This window comes from Anarhichas minor, unplaced genomic scaffold (assembly GCF_050575085.1).
Source record: "Anarhichas minor isolate MPS153535 unplaced genomic scaffold, ASM5057508v1 ptg000007l, whole genome shotgun sequence".
NCBI lineage: Eukaryota > Metazoa > Chordata > Actinopteri > Perciformes > Anarhichadidae > Anarhichas > Anarhichas minor.
The window spans coordinates 19,590,378-19,614,553 of record NW_027466453.1 but is presented as its reverse complement, the minus strand read 5'-3'; the positions used below and the strand labels follow the sequence as shown (position 1 = coordinate 19,614,553).

Below are 24,176 nucleotides of genomic sequence, written 5' to 3'. Positions count from 1 at the left end.
CTCATTTTCATTTTCTTACCAACAACACGAGCCGACGTCCCTCATTTATCAAACTGGCCTATTTCACTAATGTCTGTTTCCTGAGTTTCAACATTAATTTGTAATGTGACAAAAACAAATCTGGGTCATGCTCACATTTGAAATGTGGGAATTTGTCTGAAATAATCGACCATCGCAAAAAACTCATTCCTGCACGTTTCTGTATTTATGGATGTAAATGTGCATTTGTTGGTGTAAAATATCTTCATGTGCTGGAGTCTGAGAGAGTGAGGGACACAGACGTGACAGACTAACAAGGTGTGTGTGTGTGTGTGTGTGTGTGTGTGTGTGTGTGTGTGTGTGTGTGTCTGTCTGATTGTCTAGAGAAGCAGCTCCTTTTATATTCAGAACTACAACCGAAATCTGAGAAAGACGAAATGATGAAGCAGAAAAAGATTGAGTGGGGAAAAAAAAGACGAGAGTGGGAGTCATGATTGGAGCATACTGCTGACAGGGTGTGGTCACTAAAAGACAGAAGGGAGATGAAGAGGGGGGGGAGATAAATAGAGACACAGGGAGAGTGATGGCGTGACACAGTGATGAATGGGTGGAGGGAGAGAGGGGACACCACATGAGGATTTGTATAAGTGATGAAAAATGAAGAGGAATATAAAGGCATGAAAGAGTTGATGGGGGGGGAGAAGGAATGAGGAGGCGAGGAAGAGTGAATGAGGAGGGAGAGAGAGAGGGAGGGGAGGGGGGCTAAAGGATGAGCTCATTGCAGTCTCTGGGAGGAGGGAGGGAGGAGGAGGAGGGGGGGAGGGGAGGGGTTCGTTGCTCGACTGCGAATCGATAGACAGCGTCTGAGTAGCACGCGCACACACACACACACACACACACACACGTGCTGCTGCAGACGGCTCCGCCGGCTAAGCCAGCGTTAGCTCCCAGCATCCTCTCTGCTGCATGCAACAACAACAGAAACTGTTCGATTTCTCCCTTTTTTAGAGCTCCGGTTTACAAAAGAGAAGAAGAAGAAGAAGAAGCGTAGAAGCCCGGCTGCTTCTTGTGTCTGTTGCCTCTCTCTCTCTCTCTCTCTCTCTCTCTCTCTCTCTCTCTGTAGCTCACACACATCCCCATCACACCCACACCCAAGGATACCCTCCCTGCCTCTCTGCCTCCGTCTCTCTCACGCCAGCCCTTTTCCTCTTCCACCCCTCCAACTACATTTTTTTTTTGTAAATTTCCTCCAGGGAGGAGATGCTCATCTGACCTCACCCCCCTCCCTTTTTTTTTCCTCCCCAAATTCAAGACCTTTGTGGATGGTCTCCTCTTTTAATCCGTCCCTGCTCTGCTACTTTGTTGCTACCTGTGGAGGTTTCCACCTCCCCCCGACGGGTTTTCAGCCCCGCAGTGAGGCACCATGCTGGGATTGGACGTGTGTGAGTTTGGGGGTCAGGTGCTGGAGCTGCTGTGGTTAACCATGTGCTACAAAGGTGAGGCGTTGGAGTGTGTGTAGTGATAGAAGTTATTAAAGGTGTGTCAATTATCAATTTGTTTGTGTTCATAATTTAGAAATAAGGCGTGTGTTTGTTTTAAGAGATGTTTTTGTGTGTGTGTGTGTGTGTGTGTGCGCATGTGTGTGTGTGTGCCATATGTCTCTATTGTGGCGGGTGTGGACATTTTTATGTCTCACATGAAGCGCTGCCAAGACAAGCCAAAGGTGGCAGATCAATAGCTATTGATCACATCCAACGCTATCTGTGACTATCTGTAACGTGTGTGTGTTTGTTTTGTGTGTTCGTCTGTGCATGTAATTATGTTTCTGCTCACATACATGCAAAAGGGTGTGTGTTCATGAGAAACGTTGGCAGAGGGAGCAGCTGTGTGTGTGTGTGTGTGTGTGTGTGTGTGTGTGTGTGTGTGTGTGTGTGTGTGTGTGTGTGTGTGTGTGTGTGTGTGTGTGTGTGTGTGTGTGTGTGCTGATGCTTCTGTCACTATTTTTTTGCTTTTATATTCGCAACAGTATACATTCGCTGTGTGTGTGTGTGTGTGTGTGTGTGTGTGTTCACTACACTGCAGTAGGGCTGAGCAGTTACAGATGGTGGAACAGTCCTGGGGTTTCCCCTCACACAGGTGTGTGTTTGTGTTTGTGAGATGAAGAGACAAAAGGTGAAGAGAGATGCAAACAGAGAAAGTGAGTGAAGTCATCTAGAAAGAGAGACACAGAAAGAGAGAGAGAGAGAGAAAACCACAGTGACAATTAGGAGCAAAGAAACAGAATGAAATGAGAGATCATCTTCAAGCGGAGGAGATGAAATGAGATTTAAGATCTGAGGCGGCCGTGAATAATCTGTTCTATTAAGTCTTTGAATTTCAAAGAGCTTGAATCGATCGCTCTGCTCCAGTCAGGATCCGACCGTAGATCTTCTTGTCTGCGGTTTACTTACTTTAGTGTTTCAGTCCCGACTCCCTTAACTTCAACCGCCCTACATTTCATTGCTGTTTTTGACAAATTTCTTGGAACAAAAACTGCTTCAAGAAATTACAAACCGACACGCGTTGAATTTAAGTGAATTCTGCTTCGTCTGTGCTGTTTTTTTGTGTGACTATGACACATCGAATCCCATCAAAAACACTTGGCTGAGATCGAGTTTTGAAAAACGAGGAGGAGGAGGAGATTTTGATGGGAACGTGGGCGGTGACTGAGTGGAAGATAAATGGCAAGTAGGGAGCAAAATGACGACAAGGCGAGAAAAGGAGGGCAAGAAACATCGAGAAAAAGAGGTGTTTTGGAGATAGTGAGGAGGAAAAGAAGAAGAAGAAGACAAACAAAAGGAATGAGGAGGGGAAGTTATAAGGAGAGGGGGAGGAAGATAAGTGGGAATGGTTGGAGGAGGATGAAGAGGAGAGTAGGTGGAAGATGAGAAAGGGAGGAGAGGAGGAACAGGGGTTAAACAGAAAAGAAAGGAAACAAAGGCGGTTGAGGTCGACGTGTTCTGTCAGCAAATGTTACCAGGAAAGACACTGAAGACACTGTCTGTGTGGCTAAGGAGAAAGTGGGTGAGAGAGAGAAAGTGGGTGAGAGTGAGAGAGTGGGTGAGAGTGGGTGAGGCCCAGAACGCTCTTCATAAGCTGTCAATCAGAACAGACCGACACAAGCAGCGAGCAGCAAGTGTTCAGACTAATTGAAATCCTTTTCTCTCCTTTTTTTTCTGTCTCTCTATCTGCATTTTCTCTGTAATCCTCCCTCACTTTTTTTTACCTCCCTCTTCCTCTCTTTATTCCTCTCCCTTTGTCCTCCCTCTGTCCCTTCTTATTCTCTTTCTCCCCTATCTCCCACCTTCTATTAACACTAACCTCCACACCTTAATCCCTAATCCTCCTCCTGCCTCCTTCCTTTCCTCCTGAACGCTCATCTTTTTCCCTATTTTCTCTCCCCACCTGCTCACTATACTCTCCTCACACACACACACACACACACACTCACTCACACACACACACACACTCACACACATGCTGTCAGCTTGTCAGTGTGTTTAAGAGACTGTATCTCCTCACGTCATCCCTCCTCCTTTTCTTTTTTTTGTGCCAGCAGTAATAAATGAGGTTGTGCGGGTGAGCAGACGCATACGAGACCAATCAAGTCAGTCAATTAGACAACCTGCTGTCTCTGCAGAGCAGCTGAGGACATATTACTCTGTGTGTGTGTGTGTGTGTGTGTGTGTGTGTGTGTGTGTGTGTGAGAGAGATTGATTAAAGGGGTGATGTGCTTTCTGTCTATAGAGACAAAGTCTTGACGTCATGTCCGGGCGAGCCTCTGTTTCACCAGCTTCTGTAACTCACTGCAACCTTTTACTTAATATATTCTTATAAGATTTGGCCGACGCCATCTTGAATTTTGCCGATATACGGCTCTAGTAGCGGTAGAGACCTATCAATCACAATGGGGTAGCCCCACCCTAAAGTATACCCTGCTTTATGGTCTGTTTGACTCTAAATGGACCATCATTTACTAAATAAACATCATGCTGTATTGAAGAAGACTTGAAACTAGAGATTGAGACCATAAACTCATGTTTACAATGTTTACTGAGGGAAATCAAGAGAGAAGTAGTCATTTTCTCATAGACTTCTATACAACCAGAGGAGTCACCCCCTGCTGGCCTTTAGAGAGAATGCAAGTTTAAGACACTTCCACATTAGCACCAGCATAGCAATAAAATGATACAGTTCTAGACATTTCATCCAACAATCTCTTCTAAAGTAATCTTCTTAGTTGTTGATTTTTTTGATTTAGTTGTAATCTCTGCTGTCTTAAACCTTCTCTGCGTTCAGTCCTTTCTGTTCTGCTGTTATTACGGACAGGTATGAGCTAACTGTAACCCCTCGACTCATGAACGGGACTCCATGGACTTGACTCTTTTAGTTAGACGGGAATGTTTGGCCCGCAAAGCTATAGGGCTCATGGGAAATGGTGTCTAACAATAAAGCAAGACGTGTCTGTTTGTCCTCCGCATATCTCAGGAACCGTTCATCCGATCAACTTCACACTTGGCGGATGTATTGCTGGCGACCCAACGATGTGCAGTGTCATATTTGGTGCGATTTGGATCAAATGTTGATACATGTTCTGTGCAGCAGCGGGGGCGGGGCTTAGTCGAGCATGTCGTCTGCAGCGTAGCTTTACAGCCCGAGGCTCATTGATCTGCAGTCTGTACAGCCAGGAGGAGAGCAGACAGACGCTCCGGAGACGGAGGTGCTAGAGTTTGAGTTCGGCCCGCTCTCCTCACAGCGAAGTAGTCTCCCGGCGGCGGGGAGTGAGGCGGTTCTTGTCTCATTTGTGGTCTGATAAACAGTAAATTCATCAAACCGTGCTGTAGCTGTCAGGCTTTGGTCATACATAAGTGGGCGTGGTTTCATCTCCAGCCTCTTGCTCACTTTTTGTTTTAGCATACACTTTAAAAGCATCAGGTCTGCAGTAAAGCAACCTGCTACAGATGCTGCAGTGTCATGGTGAGACATCCTCCGTGTGTTGATGTCACCAATAACAGCAGCTGGTATCAGCTGTTTGTCATCTCGGTGTTTCATCAGCAAGGAAACAAGCAGGAAATGAGATGTGAACGATTTGTTGGTTAACATGATGAAGTGTTATGAGTGTCTCCAGCGTTGACGGCGTGTCTGCAGCCTCGTGCAGGTGACATATTGATTCCCGTCGTGTTGCAGCGGTAAAAGGACCACGCGCTGACAGCAGCCTTAGAGATGGAGGCAAACCGTGCTCATGGCCTGCTGTAACGCTGTTATTTAGATCAATCTTCCTTTACTGCCTCTTCCTTCATTGTAAAAGACGCTATCGGCTTCGCAGAGACCTGAAAGGTTTCATTTTATCTTCTGCTGTGTGTGTGTGTTTCTTTTTCTTGTATATTGTGTGTTTCAGCGTCCCAGAGGTCTCGTTATAGTATTAGAGCAGAGCAGTGACAGCGGGCCTCATAGGACTATAAAAAACAGCAATGCTTAGGGCTCAAACACACACACACATGGTGAGAAGGAAGTGTTTTCCTGACACGGTGAACAGTTATCTGGGTTAAGGAAAGAGGAGGCGATAAGTAAAACAGAGGAGAGCTGTTGAGGAAATAGAAGAGAGGTTTAACTTTGATTACTTAAAGTCCCAATAATGCCCCATTTATGATACAGTATTAAATGAATGTCAAACACAGATTTCTTTATTGTTTCTTTGTTGATCCAGATTCATTTTTTTTAATCTGGTAGCCTCCATCGTGTGGATGAACACCAGAATTGAACACAGTTCAATAGTTTAACAATTTGGGAAATATGCTAGAATTAGATGAGGAGATCGATACCACTTTACTAACTGTCTGTTAAATATAAAGCTACAGCCAGCAGCCTGTTAGCTTAGCTTAGCATTAAGGCTGGAAACGGGGAAATCAGCGAGCCTGGTTGTGTCTACTAGCTACAGTAGATTTAGTCACAATCTGGATACAGACATTTGTGAAAGCCTCATGTCAACAAGGAACCAACAGAAGAACGTGTGCGTGCGTGTGTGTGTGTGTGTGTGTGTGTGTGTGTGTGTGTGTGTGTGTGTGTTAGGACTCATGTTAGCATTCCTCTTCGAATCCTTCTTCCCCCTAGAGCCACCTCTTTCCTGCCAACACAGATTGCTGTGTTGGTTTTGCACTAAACGTGTTGGTTTAGCTGTAAATATGAGCAGATGAACACTGATTCTGTGTCTGATGGTTCTACATACTGGCTGTGGATCCTCTGTGTTAGTGTAAATATAGATATCACTTGTGCAAATGCGGTTTGATTTGACGGCAGGTGATAGGTAAAAGTCTGAAGCTGTTCAAAACACATTATTTTCATTTTTTTCTTACACAGACAGATAAAAAATTATAATAATTAAGAAGATAAATCAGTTTTTTATTCACTGAAGTAAAAACAATGAAGATAAATTAACCCCAGCCTAAAGAAATCCACATCAATATTTTGTGTAAAAGAAAATAACAAAAGTCAACATGACCGAACATGGTTTCAAGCTTTTTCCGTAACAACACAAGAGTGCTGATTGTCACTTGTAGCACGTATTTAACAGCAGACGGCTGCGTTACGGTGCAGAAGACGGTTTCAGAAGCTGGTGGGGTAATGAGGCAGTTTTATGGCTATCAAAGAAAATCCACCGGTTGATATCACATCACAGATGGAGGGCTGCAACAGAAGGAAGACCACACACACACACATGGACCAGAACAGACGCACTGCTGGCTTTTCGCTGGTGTTAGCTCGTCTCTCACACCAGATCCGCTCAATATGGAGGCTTTTAGCTCTGAATGTTTCTGCTTAAATCAGCTGCAACAGTAGATGTGTTTTAGTATTCCTTTTGACAAAACTGATTAAATAGTGCAAAGTAAAGAATCATTTCCCTAGATTCTAGAACTCAGACTCATTTGTACAGACTGCATATCTGATAAAAAAACTAAATGTACCTGTTTTTAAAGGTGCAATGTCTAAGATCTGGGCAGAGTTTTAGTTTAGAACATTAACAAATTAGATAATAATAGGTCACAATGTTGACCCACTGACCAAAGGTCTGTCCTGACCCTAACTACTCGAGGTCAATGCCTAACCTTAACCAATCGTCTGTGCCTCAACCAGCTACACCAGGGCGGGTCTCTCCAGGAAGAGCAGTGGGATTATGCCTCTCTTCCCCCTCTCCTGTCATTTTATACACATATATGTAAATATATATATATACTGATGATTGTATCTGACTCAGTAGTAGAAATAAAATACTGCGCCTATTTTTTCGTAGCATGGTAAGATCTTACACATTGCGACTTCAAACAAAGGAGAAATCCTTCTTTGGTTTGCCAGGTTTCTACTACCGCACACTACATATTAAAAACACTTTCGCATCTCTGGGCACCAAACCCTGGATTTCAAAATTAATGTTAATTGCCGGTTACTGTGACAGGTCAGCAGTCTGGAGATCAAAGAGGAGCTATCAGATGTCAGAGAGGAAGGTATAGCAGCGGCTCACAAACACATTTTACGCTACTCGTGTGGAGATGAGCTGCAGAGCTTGATATGTAAATACAGCAGGGTGAATCATTCATGAAGTCATCTACCGTGCAGATAGTTTAACACGTGTGTTTGTGTAGATCCTTGTATTGATATTTTAAAACAGGCGTTTTTTTTACATAAACAATTCCTCATGTTTTCAGCTTCTTAACTGAACTGGATTCAACACAGAAAGATCTTAAAGCAACAGTTGTCTTTGATAATAAAAAAGATGCAGATTCAAAACATGAGGCTAATTTATGCTATTTCATGTATACATATTTAATATCAGAATCATAGATTTTTAAGAATATTTTGAGGATCTCGTTCTCAAACACAGGAAGGAAAATGAGAAATAAATTTTCATTCCTCCGCTGAACATCTTCATTTTTACCGTAATAAAAAGGAAACGTGTGTGTGTGGGGATAATTAATCTGCTCGATAGACTCAAAGTATGAGGCGGGGAAACCTGTCTGCGCCTAATACTTGTAAATTAAGGATACAAATGTGTGTTAACAGACACATTTTGACATGTCTAAACCACCAATCTATCCATGCAAACAGTTTACCTCCCTCTGTGTTAAGTGTAAACTTTACTGTAGCAAAATAAAAAAAGCCTATTTCATGAAAACACTCATAAATTTGATTTAAAAAATAAACAAATACAACAGATTGAGTCCATTACAAAGATAAATAAATATAGATTTATGCAAATGCACTTGCAGAGTGTATTAAAACTGATCCCCCATGGATCTCCGATGCTGCGAGTAGAAATAAATGCTCCACTTTATCTACTCGGTCGTATAAACCAGACCCACAGCGAAGGTGATGTCACTGCAAGGGGAGTTGAAAGGGTTGCCATGGTGACGCGCTGAAGGCAGCCGGGTTTGGCCCTGACTGTGTGTGTGTGTGTGTGTGTGTGTGTGTGTGTGTGTGTGTATTATTGGGTCATTGTGTTGCTGTTCGACACGTTTGATTTCCACTAATGTTTACAGAATCTGTAACTCAGTTTGACTGCATCCATATGCTGAGGGTATGTTTGTGACTAAAGGGTGTGTGTGTGTGTGTGTGTGTGTGTGTGTGTGTGTGTGTGTGTGTGTGTGTACACACTCTCTGTGCCATCTAATTACCTCTACACACAGCTCTGAGCTGATGTACACTGAGCCGTCTCATTATGAACAGTAAAAACAGAAGCAGAGGCTATTACACGAGGTAAATACACGTCCAGCTCGCAGTCTGTATCTGTTGCATCCTGTTCTCCAGATAATTGGAGTCTAGTGGTTACTTTGTGCATTCGTGTTGGAGACCATGTAACGTTTTATAAATGATATGTCTGTGTCTGTGTGTGTGTGTTATGTGTGTGTCTGTTTATGAGAAAAGAACATTAAATAGGTCATTTATCTGGTTTATTCAACATTCTCCAACGCTTTCTTATCTCGGCCCTTGACTTTTTGGACCACCGAGTTGTTAAGCATAAAGACACCAAGGCACAAAGAAACTTGAAAAGTCTTGAGTCCTTTCATTGCTGAGAGCATTTTATTGTGGTCAAAGTTCTTTATTGCCAATGCTATAAGCTTGCATTGTAGTCGTGACTGCCCACTGAAAGCAGGTTTTAGTGAGGACCAAGTGATAAAGAGTTTTCAATTCCTGCCGTCGGTACATCCTGGTAAATAAGAGCCTGCTGTGTTGAACGTTCTCTTTATTGTGATACAGGTTCACATGTTTACTGTTCAGTCAAAATAAACTGTGAACGGTGGTTTTGTCGGGTCAAATCCTTTCAGTCAGTGTAACTATTCCAGTCTGCAAGTATTCACTCTCAGGAGGTGCGGAAGAGATCGAGATGCCAAAATGAAATTTCAGCTTGCAGAACACATTATCCAATGTCTGTAAAGCTCGACATTAAATCAAAACCCCTGATGAAATCCAGGATGGCTGAAGAGAGTGAGATGCATCTTATCCCCGACGGTAAAGCAATCTCGCCTGTCGGTTGAGTTTTCTCGGCAATGAGACAAGACTTTGGTATCGGAAACGTTCTGGTTTATATTTTGTAGTCAGAGTAGTGTTGATCACGTTATTGTAACAATATGTGCTTTTATTGTATATAGTATTCAGTGTTAATCCAGTTTAAAGTGAATTCAAATGAACGCATTTGTAAAATGACGGATGATGTCGATGAATGGGAGAGTTCATCTGTAAGCTAGGGGAGTGTGGGGATACGTCGGGTCTAGATTAAAGCACCTGCAATCACTGCAACGTATGACAGCATCCCTTTATTGTTCTTCTCTCTGAAAGGTCTCATGGCTGACAAGAAGGATGTGCGTATTGAGGAGGAAGAGGATGACAGAAACCTAAACTACATCGCTCCGGTCCAGAAGAGTTTGGATGAGATTCGGCAACTGGACAAAGATGACGAGAGTCTGGTCAAGTACAAGCAAACCCTGTTGGGGATGGAAACAATGCCAGCAGGTAGGGGTGTGTGTGTGTGTGTGTGTGTGTGTGTGTGTGTGTGTGTGTGTGTGTGTGTGTGTGTGTGTGTGTGTGTGTGTGTGTGTGTGTGTGTGTGTGTGTGTGTGTTGTTTACCTGAGGTGATAGAAGAACTGGTGATTCACTCTTGTACCTACTGGTACTGCAGCTTTAATAATACCATTCACTCTATATAATGACTTGGTGCAGAGTTCCTCGCAGTCATCAACTTCTGATCAAGCACGCACACACACACACACACACACACACACACACACACACACACACACACACACACACTGCAATAGACCTGCCTGCCTCAGCATCTCTAATCCAGCAGCCGGGCCATGACAGCTGATATCAGTAGAATAGCTCTGACTCCCCCACTGCTGTAACTTAACACCGCCTCATCTTAATCTTGGTAATATGAAACACAGTGAGAAAGGCTGTAATGAGAGGAAGGGAAAGCGGGGAGGAGTCGGAGAGGACTTTATTGTCAAACTGAGGACCTTAAGCTTTTAATCTGTCCTTGCTGAATCCGGATGGCCTACAAAACTGGTATTGGACGATTACTTTCTTCTCCAATGACTGAAATGTTTATGGACCGTGATATTTTAATATGTACAATTTCAGCATTAGCATAATGGATGTTTGATATATTTTAGCCATTCTTGCGGTCAGACTATCACTTTGGACCAGATTTAAATAACTCAACAACTTGATGGATTGCTGGACTTGACGGTTTTGTGCAGACATTCATGGTTCCCAGAGGATGAGTCGACTTCTCCTGTAGTACCACAATACAACTGACATTTGTGGTGTTGAGTTAAATGTCAGTTTGTCCAGTACTTTGATTTATGACCAAATACCTACTGACATTCTAATGACATTCAGCCTCAGCTGCTGCAGTATAAATATATAAATATATAAATATATATGAAGACATTTATATTTTATTATGAATATTCAACAAATACCCTCCTCCAGATTGTCTGTTCCTGCTGGCATACTGTTTTGTGGCTCGTCTGGCTGTATCGAATAGTTAGAAGCTTCATTTGTTGACATGTGGAGTGTCCATATAGCGTTTTTTTCTAAACACCAGCGTCTTTTTTCAGAGCACTCCAACCTTTTTGCGCTTCTAGATGAAACTTTACAGAAAAGTGCTGCGCTCCCTATCGTCCTGTCAGCGATATGGACACTCACCCTGACAGAAATATTGTGCGTAATAGTGACAGTCCACCTTCTCTTCCCTTCTGTCTCTCGCTGCGATGCATCCTCGTCTCTGTATTTGTCAGGCTTCAGTCTGCAAAGTGATCTTTAAATTGACAAATGTCACATATGGAATTCATGGGACAATTCACAGGATCAAGAAATATATATATATTGCAACAAAGCAAATAAAGTAGGCTTATTATTCAAAATGTCTATCTATCCCTTTAAAAATATACAAACAAGCAAATATATGAATGAGTGAATTTTTAAAATGTCTATATGAATGCTGTGTTTTTCCTCACCAGACCCCGCTGTGGCTAATGTCCAGATGACCAGACTGACCCTGCTGTGTGATGAGGCTCCTGAACCAATCACCATGGACCTGACAGGTACGCAGTGCTTCCCTTCCATCACTCTTCTGTTTGTTCCTCTCTATCCAGCCTTACTTTTCCTCCCCAACCCAGGCTAGCTGTGGTATGGTGCTGCTACAGCCTCGCACCCTGTGAGGTGAAACATGCCGCTGATACGCCCCGGAGCGAGGCGTCTCACCCCACGTTCTGCCTTTTATGTGCAGAAAGACTGCAGTGGGTGTGTCTATGCTCGGGAGAGGAGAGACAGACAAATGTTTGCTTAGTGGGCTGTATTGACATCTTCCCCTGGGTGCAGGCGAAAGCGACAGTCAGAGTGAGGTGTCTATAAATTCACATGTATGTTAGTGTGTGTGTGTGTGTGTGTGTGTGTGTGTGTGTGTGTGTGTGTGTGTGTGTGTGTGTGTGTGTCTGTGGTGCATGGTAATCAGGTGGCTGCAGAGAGATTATCAATCCCTACAGGGGATAAAGTTGAGGAAGGGATCGATGTGTGTGTGTGTGTGTGTGTGCATGTGTGTGTGCATGTGTGTGTGTGTGTAGGTTCACCTATCATTGACTTGTGTGTCAGGGTGTGTCGACAGGACAACAGTAGCTGTGACTGTGCCTGTCCGTCCGTGTGTGTGTGCTTTGCTTTGTTCTGGTTTTTCCTTGTCTGAGGCATCTCTGTACCACATACACAATAACACACACATGCACATTCACGCACACACAAAGACACAAACACAGACTGCTAATAGGAAAGGTCACCTGGTTGCTAGGCAATACTGTCTTTGTACTATATGCAGTCTTCTCTGATTCAAACACGGAGCGTCCAGCAGCCTTTAATGTGCATGTTTCACTGTGTAATGGAAGATCTGCTGATCTGCACTAAACTGACAGAGCGCGCTGCTCCTCCACACCAGACAGATGCTTTCAGATCTGATCGCAATCATAGATGATGGAGGAAGTGAGAGGTGGATGGAAAATCAATTGTGTAATCTCAGCTTGGACTTGGACAATTTTTTTTAACAGAAAGACTGCATTACGTACTGGGGGAGGGGGGGAGGAGCACCTCATGGATGATACACGTGAAGTTCAGTTGACTCGACACAAGGAGGAAAAACAGTTGTAAGTGTGAGGTCTTAGTGATGTCATCAGGATTATAGGTGACTATCTGAAACCAAACGTTTGCTGCTGACGCGCTGGCCGTCAATGATTCACAGATCCAGTCGCTGAGTTTTGTAGTTTTATTTGCAGAAAGAACAAACTAATACGTGTGGTGGAAACCACGCCTCCAAAACGTTCCAAAGAGTTTTACAAAGGTAATCAACAGAGGTCAGCAAAAAATAAGACTCCCTCTATCACCAGCTCTCCTTCCACTGACGAAACTAAGACACTGAACAGCTGATAACCCCATTGCTACCAATGTCAAGACCACATGACTCAATTACCATAAATGACCAAATACAGGCTGGTTCCTACAAGCAGGGTCTTGAGAGCCTGCATTACAAACTGCAGGTGGGGATGTTCATCAGCCAGGAATGGTCTAATGAAAGACGCTGTCCAGTTGCATTATGGGGAATGTAGAATGCAATGTTTTTGAGCTTGACCTATATTAGGGACGAAAAGTCAGGACCAGTCTTTGCGACCAGTGTTATTGAGTTATTTTAGAAATTATTTGTTTTTTGATCTTATGTTACGTTGTTTACGTTTTACTTTATTTATGAACCGTGATGATGTTGTTGTTGTTTGAATTCACCACGTTAACCACGCCTTTCACACGCTGGGCGACCCAGTGCATTAGAAAGGGACGCCAACGTCCCAGAACAAGCTTCAGTATGTGACGAGATGGGAAGAGTACGTGTTGGTATGGGCTTGTTTCGTCAAATTTGTAGCGTGAGATCATTTTGTTTTACGTTAATTCCGACATGTTAATAATCAAAATTAATGGCATACTTGTATGAGCTTGGGCGTGATGTCAGTCCAATACAGAAAGTGCTCTTTGACAGTCGGAGGCTCTTTTAGAAACAGTGTTGTTTGTCTCGTGCAACTGGAAAAGTCTGATACTGAACTATTCCTTCTCATATTTTCCCTGGAAGCCGTTCAAATATGTATCAGGTTTAATTTGGATGAATGTGTGTGTTTGTGTTCATAGAGCTAAAGAGAAAAAAGGAGAAATTGCTGAATGCTGCTGTGTGAGAGAAAAGTATCTTTCATCATTATTCTATTGAGTAAGCAGCGGGGTAATAATCGCTCCTGCTGGTGTCTCGTGTTGCAGTTAGATAGCCGAGCCGGCACCAGGCTGGATGTGAAATGGACTTTCCATCGGTGGCTGAATGCATTAGAGACCTCATTATACACTATCGGCTGATTCCAATGCAGCACGGTGCCCTAAGTGATGACGAGCATTTACTACTGTGTGTGTGTGTGTGTGTGTGTGTGTGTGTGTGTGTGTGTGTGTGTGTGTGTGTGTGTGTGTGTGTGTGTGTGTGTGTGTGTGTGTGTGTGTGTGTGTGTGTGTGTGTGTGTGTGTGTGTGTGTGTGTGTGTGTGTGTGTGTGTGCAAGAGAGAGAAGGGGGGGTACATTGCACCACAGTAAAGGTGATTGCTCCACACTTTGAAAGTGTAGAAGCGAAAAGAGACTCTCCCTGCAGGCTGGACTGGTTGTCCCATCAGAGACCTTTAACTACTGCGGTAAAAGGTCGGTTGTTTGGGTTCGTGTCGACGTCTCCGTTCACAAGTGTTCCCTCGTGCACATCCAAGCTATCAGAGACAAAACTCTCACAGTTTAGAATTTATAATTTATGTCCGCTGAAACATTTACAACTAGTTTTACTTAATTATGTTCCAGTAAAACAGTAATTCATGACCTCAAATAGCTAAATTGCGTGGTTCTGTTCATCCTGTAATACTGTAAGAATCTATCCCAAAATCTTATATAAAATTCTGGTTAATTATTACTTATTATTTTCATTGAGCTCTAAGATCTACCTTAGAAACACAAGTAATGTTATTGTAAATCCATCACAGATCTCACTGTACTGTTGTACAGGTTTCCTTTGCACTGAGGTTTTACTACTGACAACATAAGAGAGCTCTCACTTCCTGTTTTACCTCCAACTGAAGTGGTTCAGATTATCTTTTTTTAAACTGTTGGCTCTTCTGATGTCTGATCTTCTTGACCGCTCATATTTTTCTTGCCTCAGATCATCGCCTCATGACACTTCCTCCTCGTCATCCTGAACTCATCTCTTCGTTTTTTGCTCTAGAGATCATCCAGTGTATCGCCTTCGTTTTATCAGCACTGCTACCAGACTATGACTTTCCTTTTAGATTCATTCTTGCTCTCAAGAAATTGCAGTTTTGTTGTCGTTTTCAGTCGTTGCTTGTGCTCAATGGCCTGAACATTGATTGCATTTAAACACAAAAAAACATTTTTATTGTTTCAGGCTGAGCTGGCAGCACAAAAACAACTTGTAATGTGTCGCTGTGTCTCCGTGGAAAAAAGCAATACGACTGCCAGAGAGGAGGATTTATTGCCCAATGGAGGCACCCATGCAATAACATAGGCACAATGCTGTGACCTAGTTTGGCTTGAACAAACATTTCATATATACTGTATGTATGTAGCCTACATTAGACATCAAATAAACATAAATCTAACATTTTACTAGAAAACATTCTGTAAATCATTATTTCTGTGTGAGATCATTTTACTCCAATACTACTACTTGGCTCGTGTCTTGATTTTTTACATTCTATTTCTCAGTAGATAAACACACACAACCATATGTCTGTGCTATAAGGTTCAATACAACACTACGTAGTGTTTCAGTATCCTTGGCTATGACTTCTCAGTGCTTTCGTGCTCTAACCGTAATCACTGGCTTTGTTAAACTTCCATGTTCCCCGGGTTCAGGGGCGTTTTGCTGAGCATGCATGCTGCTAAACATCTACTCAGTCACACACTGTTGTCACACACACACACACACGCCAAGCATGCAGCCTCTTTATGTCGACCACTGATATCAACCCCACATTTATTGTGTGCTGGGGGCCTAGTACTATGTCATTCGTGACCAATTTAACGATATTCTTATTGTGAACTTCACCTAATAATGGGAGGAAAGTTTGTGAATAGAAAACTGTAAATTAAAGTTTAAGTAGCGTACTCATTAGGCAGAACGGTCCTTCGAGTGTTCAATTATTATATATTTTAAAATAGACCACCATTACCACCGTTTAATGGTGCCGTTACTCTTTTTGTCGTTATGAGCGTGTTAGCATGCTGACGTTAGCATTTAGCTCAGAGCACAGCTGTGCCTTATAGGATAGCCGCGCAGAGCCGCTAGCATGGCTGTAGACTCCTGCTATGTGGCCGACCAAGGAGGAGCTGTTATTACTCTAACTACTTTACACACTGTTGGGTAGTTTAATATACAAGAACACATCACATTTAGTAAGTGAATCATGTATTTTGAATTAAGATTTAAAGTCTCAAGCAGCAGCTTTAAAAATAAACAAATTAAACAGTTGTTTTTTGCCATGTATTGTTAAATAGGGCACAAAGTAAACTAGCAGGGTGTAGCGGGAATTTTTCAGTTGATTTATTCCCTAATATTTAAATATTTCGTGGTATCGGTGCAATATTTGCCAAGTGTGAGGTTCAGCTGTGTGTTCAGTGTGTGGATTTCACCGTGCATGTGCATCTTTGCATGCATACTCTGTGTGTGTGTGTGTGTGTGTGTGTGTGTGTGTGTGTGTGTGTGTGTGTGCGTGTGCGTGGGTGAGGAGAACAGGTAGACAGCTCTCCACACTGACCTATTTTCTCAGTCAGACGCTCCCGGGGGAGGCCAGCATCTTTTCTCTTTTCTCTGTCTCCTGAGACGAGAGGAAGGAGAGGAGGAGACGAGTCGGAGGGAGGGGAAGGGAGAAGGAGATTTACATACAACAGTTCATAGAGAGAGAGAAACTGGAATCCATGGAACCGAGACACAGATAGAGATAAATCTCTCAAATGTCGGCCAGTGAGGAACAGCTTTATTACCTTTATGACATCCATTTCTGATTTAGTTTAATGGGGAGTTTCAAGTATTTCTTATGGTGCTATAAATCTACCAAACCACAGGGGGGCATGTAGATTCTCAATTTAAGTGAAAATATGACTGTCAACATAGAAGATTTTCATTAGAAAGAGCAATATGTCGATTCTTCGTGCCTAAATGTTGCACAAGTGCATATATATTTCATTTTGGGTGACGCCGGTGGGAATCAAACCTATAACGCTGCACTTCTGAGGGAGTGCTATGTACTGTACTATGTTCTGTACTATGTTCTGTTTATGTGTGTTTTCTGAAGTCACTTCCTTTTTTCTTGCTTTGCTGTCTTCTGCCTCTCTCCCCATTTCCTCTATCTCTCCTCCATCTCCTCTCCTCTCCTCCTTCCCTTGCTTCTCTCCGTCCATTAGGAGGCACTCAGGACTGATGGTCGGGTTTAAATTGAGATATAAAGTGATTAGGCAGTGGATGCATTTCTGATTGCTGTGTGCTTTTTACAATGGTCCAGGATACTTTTCTCTCTTCAATATGAACCCGTTCAACCCAACAGCAAGACAAAGACGATTTTATTGAACAAAGAAGCCGTTCTGTTTTGTACCAGTAGCTCTTATGTATAAAAGCAGAAGACTTTCCACTTTCATGACTTCAATTCCTCTTATTTAGCTCACACAATGAGAGTGAAGTGTATATTTTAGTGATTTTGACCTGCAGTGAGCCACATTTATCTTATTGTAAGTAAACACATACCAGTGTGTATTGGTGTATTTCCAGCTGCTATTGTATTAAACCTAACTCAGACTTACTAACGAAAAACTTTCATACTATATTCTTTATTTAAGTTATAACTTATTTGAATTAACTATGCAACGTTTAATTCCTTGTCGGTTTCAAAATCCTTTTTTGTGCACGTATTTTAGTTTTGTTTCTTTTGAACATCCAAGTTCCTTTTTCTCTTTTATCTGTTCTGATTGTAAATCAATTACTAATTTTAATTAAACCTCAACACCTATGCCTTTTTGATTGGATATTTAATCAATAAAGTTTGGAAAAACAGGGAAAACTATCTGATAAAAACTATAAAAAATATTTTAGTTTTATAAAAATAGATATTTTGGGCTAAAGAGAAGCAATTTCTCCAGATGGTCATTCCAATAAGATTCAGCTTTATATATTTGTGTAAATCAGCAGCAGTGTGATCATGTAGTGAGTCATTCCGAGATGCTGAAGCAGGTGATATCATACAGAATGAGTCATGCTGACCATGAGGGATGTTTGATGGTTGTTGTTTGTGCAGGAGACCTGAGCGCTCTGAAGGAGAAGACCCTCTCCCTAAAGGAAGGCGTGACTTACAGACTGAAGATGCACTTCAAGGTAAGATGGATCGACGCAGTAACGGAGGGATTTTAAGGTTTGGAGAGGTTTACTCTACATCACTGGTTCCCAACCTTTTTTCCTTGAAGCTGCCCTACGTGTATCTAAGAAAAGCTGAGCCTGGTCTGGTGTGGCCTGGTCTTTATCTGACACTGTGCACAAATACTGCCCTATAACAGAATGTTGCCTACAAGTAGCTTAAGTATCTTCAAGTGAGCACAAAAAACAAAGTTTTGTATAAATTATCCAGTATGTTTGATTTTTGTTACACTGTGCAAAACTAATTTTGACGACCTCAGAGCAGAGAAGCACAGCTGTACATTACAACGTGGATGGATCACTGTGTGTTTTGATGGAATGAACCAACACATGATCAGGTATTCACTATAAGTGATTAAGCGATAGGAGACCGTGCTGAGTCAGCCACAATGTACGATCAAACCATGTTATCAATCAAGGCCATTATCATATTTAATGAGTCTTTTTAGTGCTGTTTCATTTATAGTGCCATTAAAGATTAATACCAGAGAAGCAACTTTCTTTCTTTGGTTGCAAGTTTCTCAAGTCTGACTAGTGATTAAGTAAAAAGTTATTACTTTTAAATTTCTTTGATAGTATTGTTAGCCATGCGAGTGAGATGTCTCTGATGACAATGTCAGTTGATCGGTCTATCGCTTTGATCCAGACTGAAATATCTCAGCAACTATCGGATAGATTGAGATGAAATCATGTACAGACATTCACGGCCCCCAGAGGATGAAGCCCACTGACTTTAGTGATCTCTTGACTTTTCCCCTATTGTCACCAGCAGGTTGACATGTTTGGCTTTTACAGAAATATCTCTACTATAACTAATGTATTGATTTCCACCAGGTTCCCATTTGTAGTTTTCAGTTATAAGTCTCAAACTTCTGAATGGATTGCTGTGACATACACATTCATGTTCCCTTCAGGATTAAAGAGTTAAACACAGTTAAACATGTTTTTAAGTTGTGAGTGATATGGTTGTAGTGTATTTGTAATATTGACATTTCATGGTTGAAAATGGCTCAAATCGTCTACAGTACTGGTGGGATTTAGTCTTGAGGGGGGGGGGGAGATGTTCTCAGAATAACCAAATGGGTCAGAGAGTGATTGACTTTGCTCTGCTGTGAGGACACCTGCTGGACAGATGGCCTCACTGCTGTCTTTTAATGCAGTTTGATACAAATCCTAACTTTCTGTGTAATTGTAAAATTGAACTCTATGTTATTGGCTATCTGTGCAGTAAAGACACATTGATAATGATACAGGTTATTTATATATAGCTCTCTTCAAAACGAGCAACAATTACAAAATGATTTTAATGAAAGAAGTTGTTGAGTTGCATTATGGGAAATGTAGTATCCACTGTTTTTGGAGCTTGACCCACGCTAGGGACTAAAAGTCAAAGAGGAAAAATTAAACATACCGGGCTGATAAATACATGTCACAGTAGGTTTATGGTAAAGTAGGGGTGCCAGTTTTGTCAGCCACTGTCAGAAAAGTCCTTGACAATATTTGGAGATCTGATGAAACTGTGTGTGTGCGTGTGTGTGCGTGTGTGTGTGTGTGTGTGTGTGTGTGTGTGTGTGTGTGTGTGTGTGTGTGTGTGTGTGTGTGTGTGTGTGTGTGTGTGCGCAGGTGAACAGAGAAATCGTTGCTGGCTTGCGGTACCATCATGTGACCTCCAGAAAAGGAATAACGGGTAAGGCCACTCGGCTGCACCTTGTTAAGACTACATACAGGAATACCCATCTAGTGTTCTCAATGATGCTGATCATAAAGGGACAATAAGACATAACCGAACATCAATCAGAGTTAATATTTGTAATTTGTGGCCTACTGTTTGACTAAACATGGTATTTGTATAGTTAACTAAGGAAGAAGCATGCACACATTCACCTAAAATTTACATGAGAAAGAAATGTACATGAATGAAAGTTCACATATTCACACCCTAACCCTATCTTGTAAAATATGGGCCCGTAATTATCAAACTTATAACTATTGCAAAATCAATGCTTGATTTGCAATGCAACAAAAACTCTTGTAACATCCTTGCATCAAATGCAAACAATATGCTAAAACTAACCTATTGTGAATTATACATATTGATACATATTGTAATATGTTTTCACACCTTTCTTACAACTCCACATCCCCGGATTCTTCTGTAATAGTTTGTAGTTTTCATCCCCAAATGACACTGACTCAAATGACATCACTTGAGACAACTTATTGGACTTCACCCAGCTCCCCCATGGAGCCACAAACGGCTTCATCCAACTTGTTTTCCGCATTAGTTAAGTCGTATTGCTCCAAGTGTCGATTTTGTTTCTTCCTGCAGTGGAGAAGGTGTCGCACATGGTGGGAAGTTACTGCCCAAAGGAGGAGGAGCACGAGGTTCTCTGCCCGGTTGACGAGGTCCCCAGAGGCATGATGTCACGCGGCCACTATCAGGTCAAATCCCACTTCACCGACGACGACAAGAACACCTTGTTGGACTGGGAGTGGAACTTCGACCTCAACAAGGACTGGAATGAATAGAGTGAGAGAGAGATGATGCTGCTCTTCCCGTCTTTCACTCCTGCTCTCCCCCTCCTCTCTTTTCCTTCCCCTTTTCACCCTCCTCCATCTTGTCCTGTGAGAGCAGCCTCGCAATGGTCCCGAGACAGGAGGCTCTACTTCCCCTCCTCTTCTTCCTCGGTCTCCTCTTCTACCTTTTCTTCCTTGTCTGTTCGGTGCAGGTGTCCTGACGGGAACTTTTAGAGAAAAGAATCCCCCCCTCTCTCTGCCTTCTCTCACTGCATTTATACTCTTCTTCCAGATTATTCTACATCTGTAGATCTGTGGTCTGCAAAAGCAGGCAATTAAAGGAAGTCAGTTTGTGGCACAAATGGAAATACAATATATAGGCCTACACACATTACATAATTACAAACACTCAATATCTGTCACACAGACGTCCCCAAAGAGAAGAGAGGAAATATGTAAATACTGTGCATTTGGATGTTCAATAGGAATTATTCCAATACTATTCCAATAATAGTTGAAGGGATGGTGACATGTGGCAAAGCTGATGTGTGACATGCAGCTCATGAAGGCCTCAAAACCTCGAGGGAACAAACATGATCCACGTTAGTACGCAGACGCAAGATCGGTTTCACACATTGCAGCGATTGTGTCATGAAAAAATATTTACACAACGCGAGCGTGAAGCTGAACATTTTGTATGCATCGACATATTTAGTTATGCAACTGAAAACACATTCCACCACAGAAGCTAGCTTCTTTTTTTTTTTTTTTTACCGCCGTGATCTTGGAATCACTCTGATTAGCTCCATGTCGCCTCCTTGAGGACGGCTGTCTGTTCAGTTACTGGTGTGTAAAAACAAACGCTGATTATGTTCACCAGGGTCGCGTTATCGTGCCGGCTGTGCCAGGCGTTGTCATTTACGTGCATGTACTTGCGTGGATCATATTTGTGCCCTTGATAGCACCTGGTTTTCACAAATTGCGTCAAAATGCATGCATAACCCATAAGTCTCTCAGACATAATTAACGTATTTTTAGATTCAGTGTGACTTATAGGATCCCGGGGACATCATTGTCTCTGATGTCCATCGCAAAAAAACATGTACATCTACAAAAAAAACATTGCAGAATCACCATGTTTATTTTAAGTTTTCTTCAGTATCAAAGTAATCCAGTGACAGATGCATGTACAGCCTTGGGTACACTGCAAACAGGAACTGCTAGGAGCTAATACTGCATTTTCAATGGTGTGCCAAAATGTACACAAATATAGGCTAAAAATAGATCAATGGCAACATTGCAATTCCAGTTTACATCCCCCAAGGGTTTATATATGTTTTGATTATTGTATTTCTAAAACTTAGAGCAAAACTATCCCCAAAATAGAAATTAAATAGGGGTGGCAAAATCCAGTTTGAAACCCCTGTCTAGAATATTTGTTCAAGAAAAGAAGACGCCGTTGGAGATTGTATTACTTTCTCAAGGTGTCGGTTAACTCCTGTATTTTCTTCATATATTTCTTTAGGTAAAGGATGTATTTTATCCCATGTCTTAGGGTATCGATTGATTGATCTGTGGATTGAATAAGGGAAGATGTTCAACAATTTACCATAATGACTTCTCTTCAATTCCATGGTTTCATGATTCAAACTATCAAATCACATACCCACAAATATCGTTTCTCATTACAAACTTGAAGAAGAAAAAACTGAGTGATAATCCACACCATCAATTCAATTCATACCACAAGATTACGCTCTAACTGTCCAAATATTGTCTTTTCAAATCATGAATAAACTCTGATACAGTGCACAACATGCATCTATACTTTAACATTGCTGTGTGCTTTGAAAGCAGCAGTTTTCTCAAGTCTTTGTGGAGCGTTTTGAAAGACTGTAACTGAACTGTGCATATTGTAGAAAGAGATGCATGTATGTCCTTTAATAATTTCATACAATTCATTCATTAAAAATTAACAAAGTGTGCCCTTTCTGAACTTCTCTCATATACCAAGGACACAAGATGTGAATACAATTCTGCTTTGAGCATTATTTAAACATTTTAAGATGGTATCTGAAAGAATACTGAGACGTATATCAAGGGATGAATTAAATCCCCTTAAAAAATAAGAAATATCATTATTGTGTTAAGTCTTTGGATATGATATTGTCATTGTTGCTGAACATATTGAACATTGAACTTGAAATCGTTGTGATCTAAGACTAACTGTAAATGTTGGCTTGTTGGGTGTTGCATGGTTTAGCAAGATTCTCTTCCTTTTTTACGACTTTATTGTAAAATTGAATGTGATTTAAAAAAAAAAAAAAAAAAAAAAGATACTGACGCAATATCCAGATGTCAATGGTTGCCATGTACTGCAGATACAGTATCTACAGGGATATTTTTAAAGGCACAGGCAGCTGGAAACATTTGTCTGTGTTCAATGCCTGTAACGATCAAGTGCTGCATCGTCAAATATTGGTGTCAAATCTAGTATCCTGTATCTTTTAATAAAGGCAATTCAAACCACCAGTGAGAGGTCTCGTTTGAGATATTCCTCCTGCATGCTCACAAAGCATTAGAAGTGCTTATTCACATTTCTTAGCACCTGTTGGATGAGAAAATAGATTCCACTCTTACGTTTATAAGTTGAATATGCAGCCAGGAGACCGTTAAGAAGAAACAGAAAGAAAGCAAATAAGTGTGTTTACCAACATGTAAAACTATTCCTTTGAGAATCAAACAGGGAATTTCATCTTTCCATTTACTGGAAAGAAAAGTGTGCAATCTTTCGTTTCTGTCTACAGATGATACTTATTGAAGTGTTAGATTTTGTATGATATCACATGATTCAGTTGGTCTAACATATGACCACATGATATCAGTGGCGGCTGGTGGAAAATGTTCTAGGTAGGGCTGTGCCACATCCAATCAATTTCAGCAAACATCCCAGAATGATTTAATGCAAAAAAATTAAGGAATCAAACACGTATTACTACTTTGCAGTTAAATATTTAACCTTTATTCCAACATGAAAAAAGCAGTAAATAACACTTTGACAAACACGTCAGGACATTTTATTTTTGTCACCCTCACAGGGAATTCAGTATAATATAATAATATATACATATCATATAATAATATTCTGTATTATATAATAATGTATATTTGGCCAGTAAAAACTACACTTAGCAGAATCATGGGCAGTGTCCATCTCTGCTGTCTCACACTTGTCCTCTGATGAAGCTCTTTGTCTATTTGCCAGCGTCTCCATCTTCTCCTACACATCTGTGGGCCAGTCGTCTTTGCCGGCTGTGGTCACCGCGGTGGTTGTGTTGTTGCTGCGGAGCGCCTGCTCCAGCAGGGCTCGCTGGGCGGTAGCCGGCAGGTAGAGGAAGGCGTAGATCAGCGCCAGAATCAGCAGAGCCACCAGCAGAGGGAGGCCCCAGTCTGATGTCATTATGGGCTCTTCACAGCGAGCCTGCAGAAAGGACGTATTCTGCATTGTGTGCAAACAGATCACAGAACGGTGAAGCGGAAATAAATTCCAGAAGGGCCAGAAGAGTTAGTCCACAGTTTGTGATTGTCACACCAACACTTTTAATAGATGGTGTT

The 24,176-nt window shown here is 41.8% G+C and overlaps 1 protein-coding gene across 2 annotated transcripts; it reads left to right on the top strand.

Annotated features, from left to right (window-relative positions):
* Positions 1-812: 812 nt before the first annotated feature.
* arhgdig (Rho GDP dissociation inhibitor (GDI) gamma) lies at positions 813-23,159 on the top strand. Of its 2 annotated transcripts, XM_076086464.1 has the most exons (6): positions 813-1,475; positions 9,847-10,020; positions 11,536-11,619; positions 17,929-18,005; positions 19,668-19,731; positions 20,374-23,159. In XM_076086464.1, the coding sequence occupies exons 1-6, from the start codon at positions 1,403-1,405 to the stop codon at positions 20,571-20,573; spliced, it is 672 nt and encodes a 223-aa protein (XP_075942579.1). In that variant the 5' UTR covers positions 813-1,402; the 3' UTR covers positions 20,574-23,159. The 2 variants fall into 2 exon arrangements, with proteins under 2 accessions (XP_075942579.1, XP_075942580.1); XM_076086465.1 differs by lacking the exons at positions 17,929-18,005; positions 19,668-19,731; positions 20,374-23,159 and adding an exon at positions 14,784-15,224.
* Positions 23,160-24,176: the final 1,017 nt, after the last annotated feature.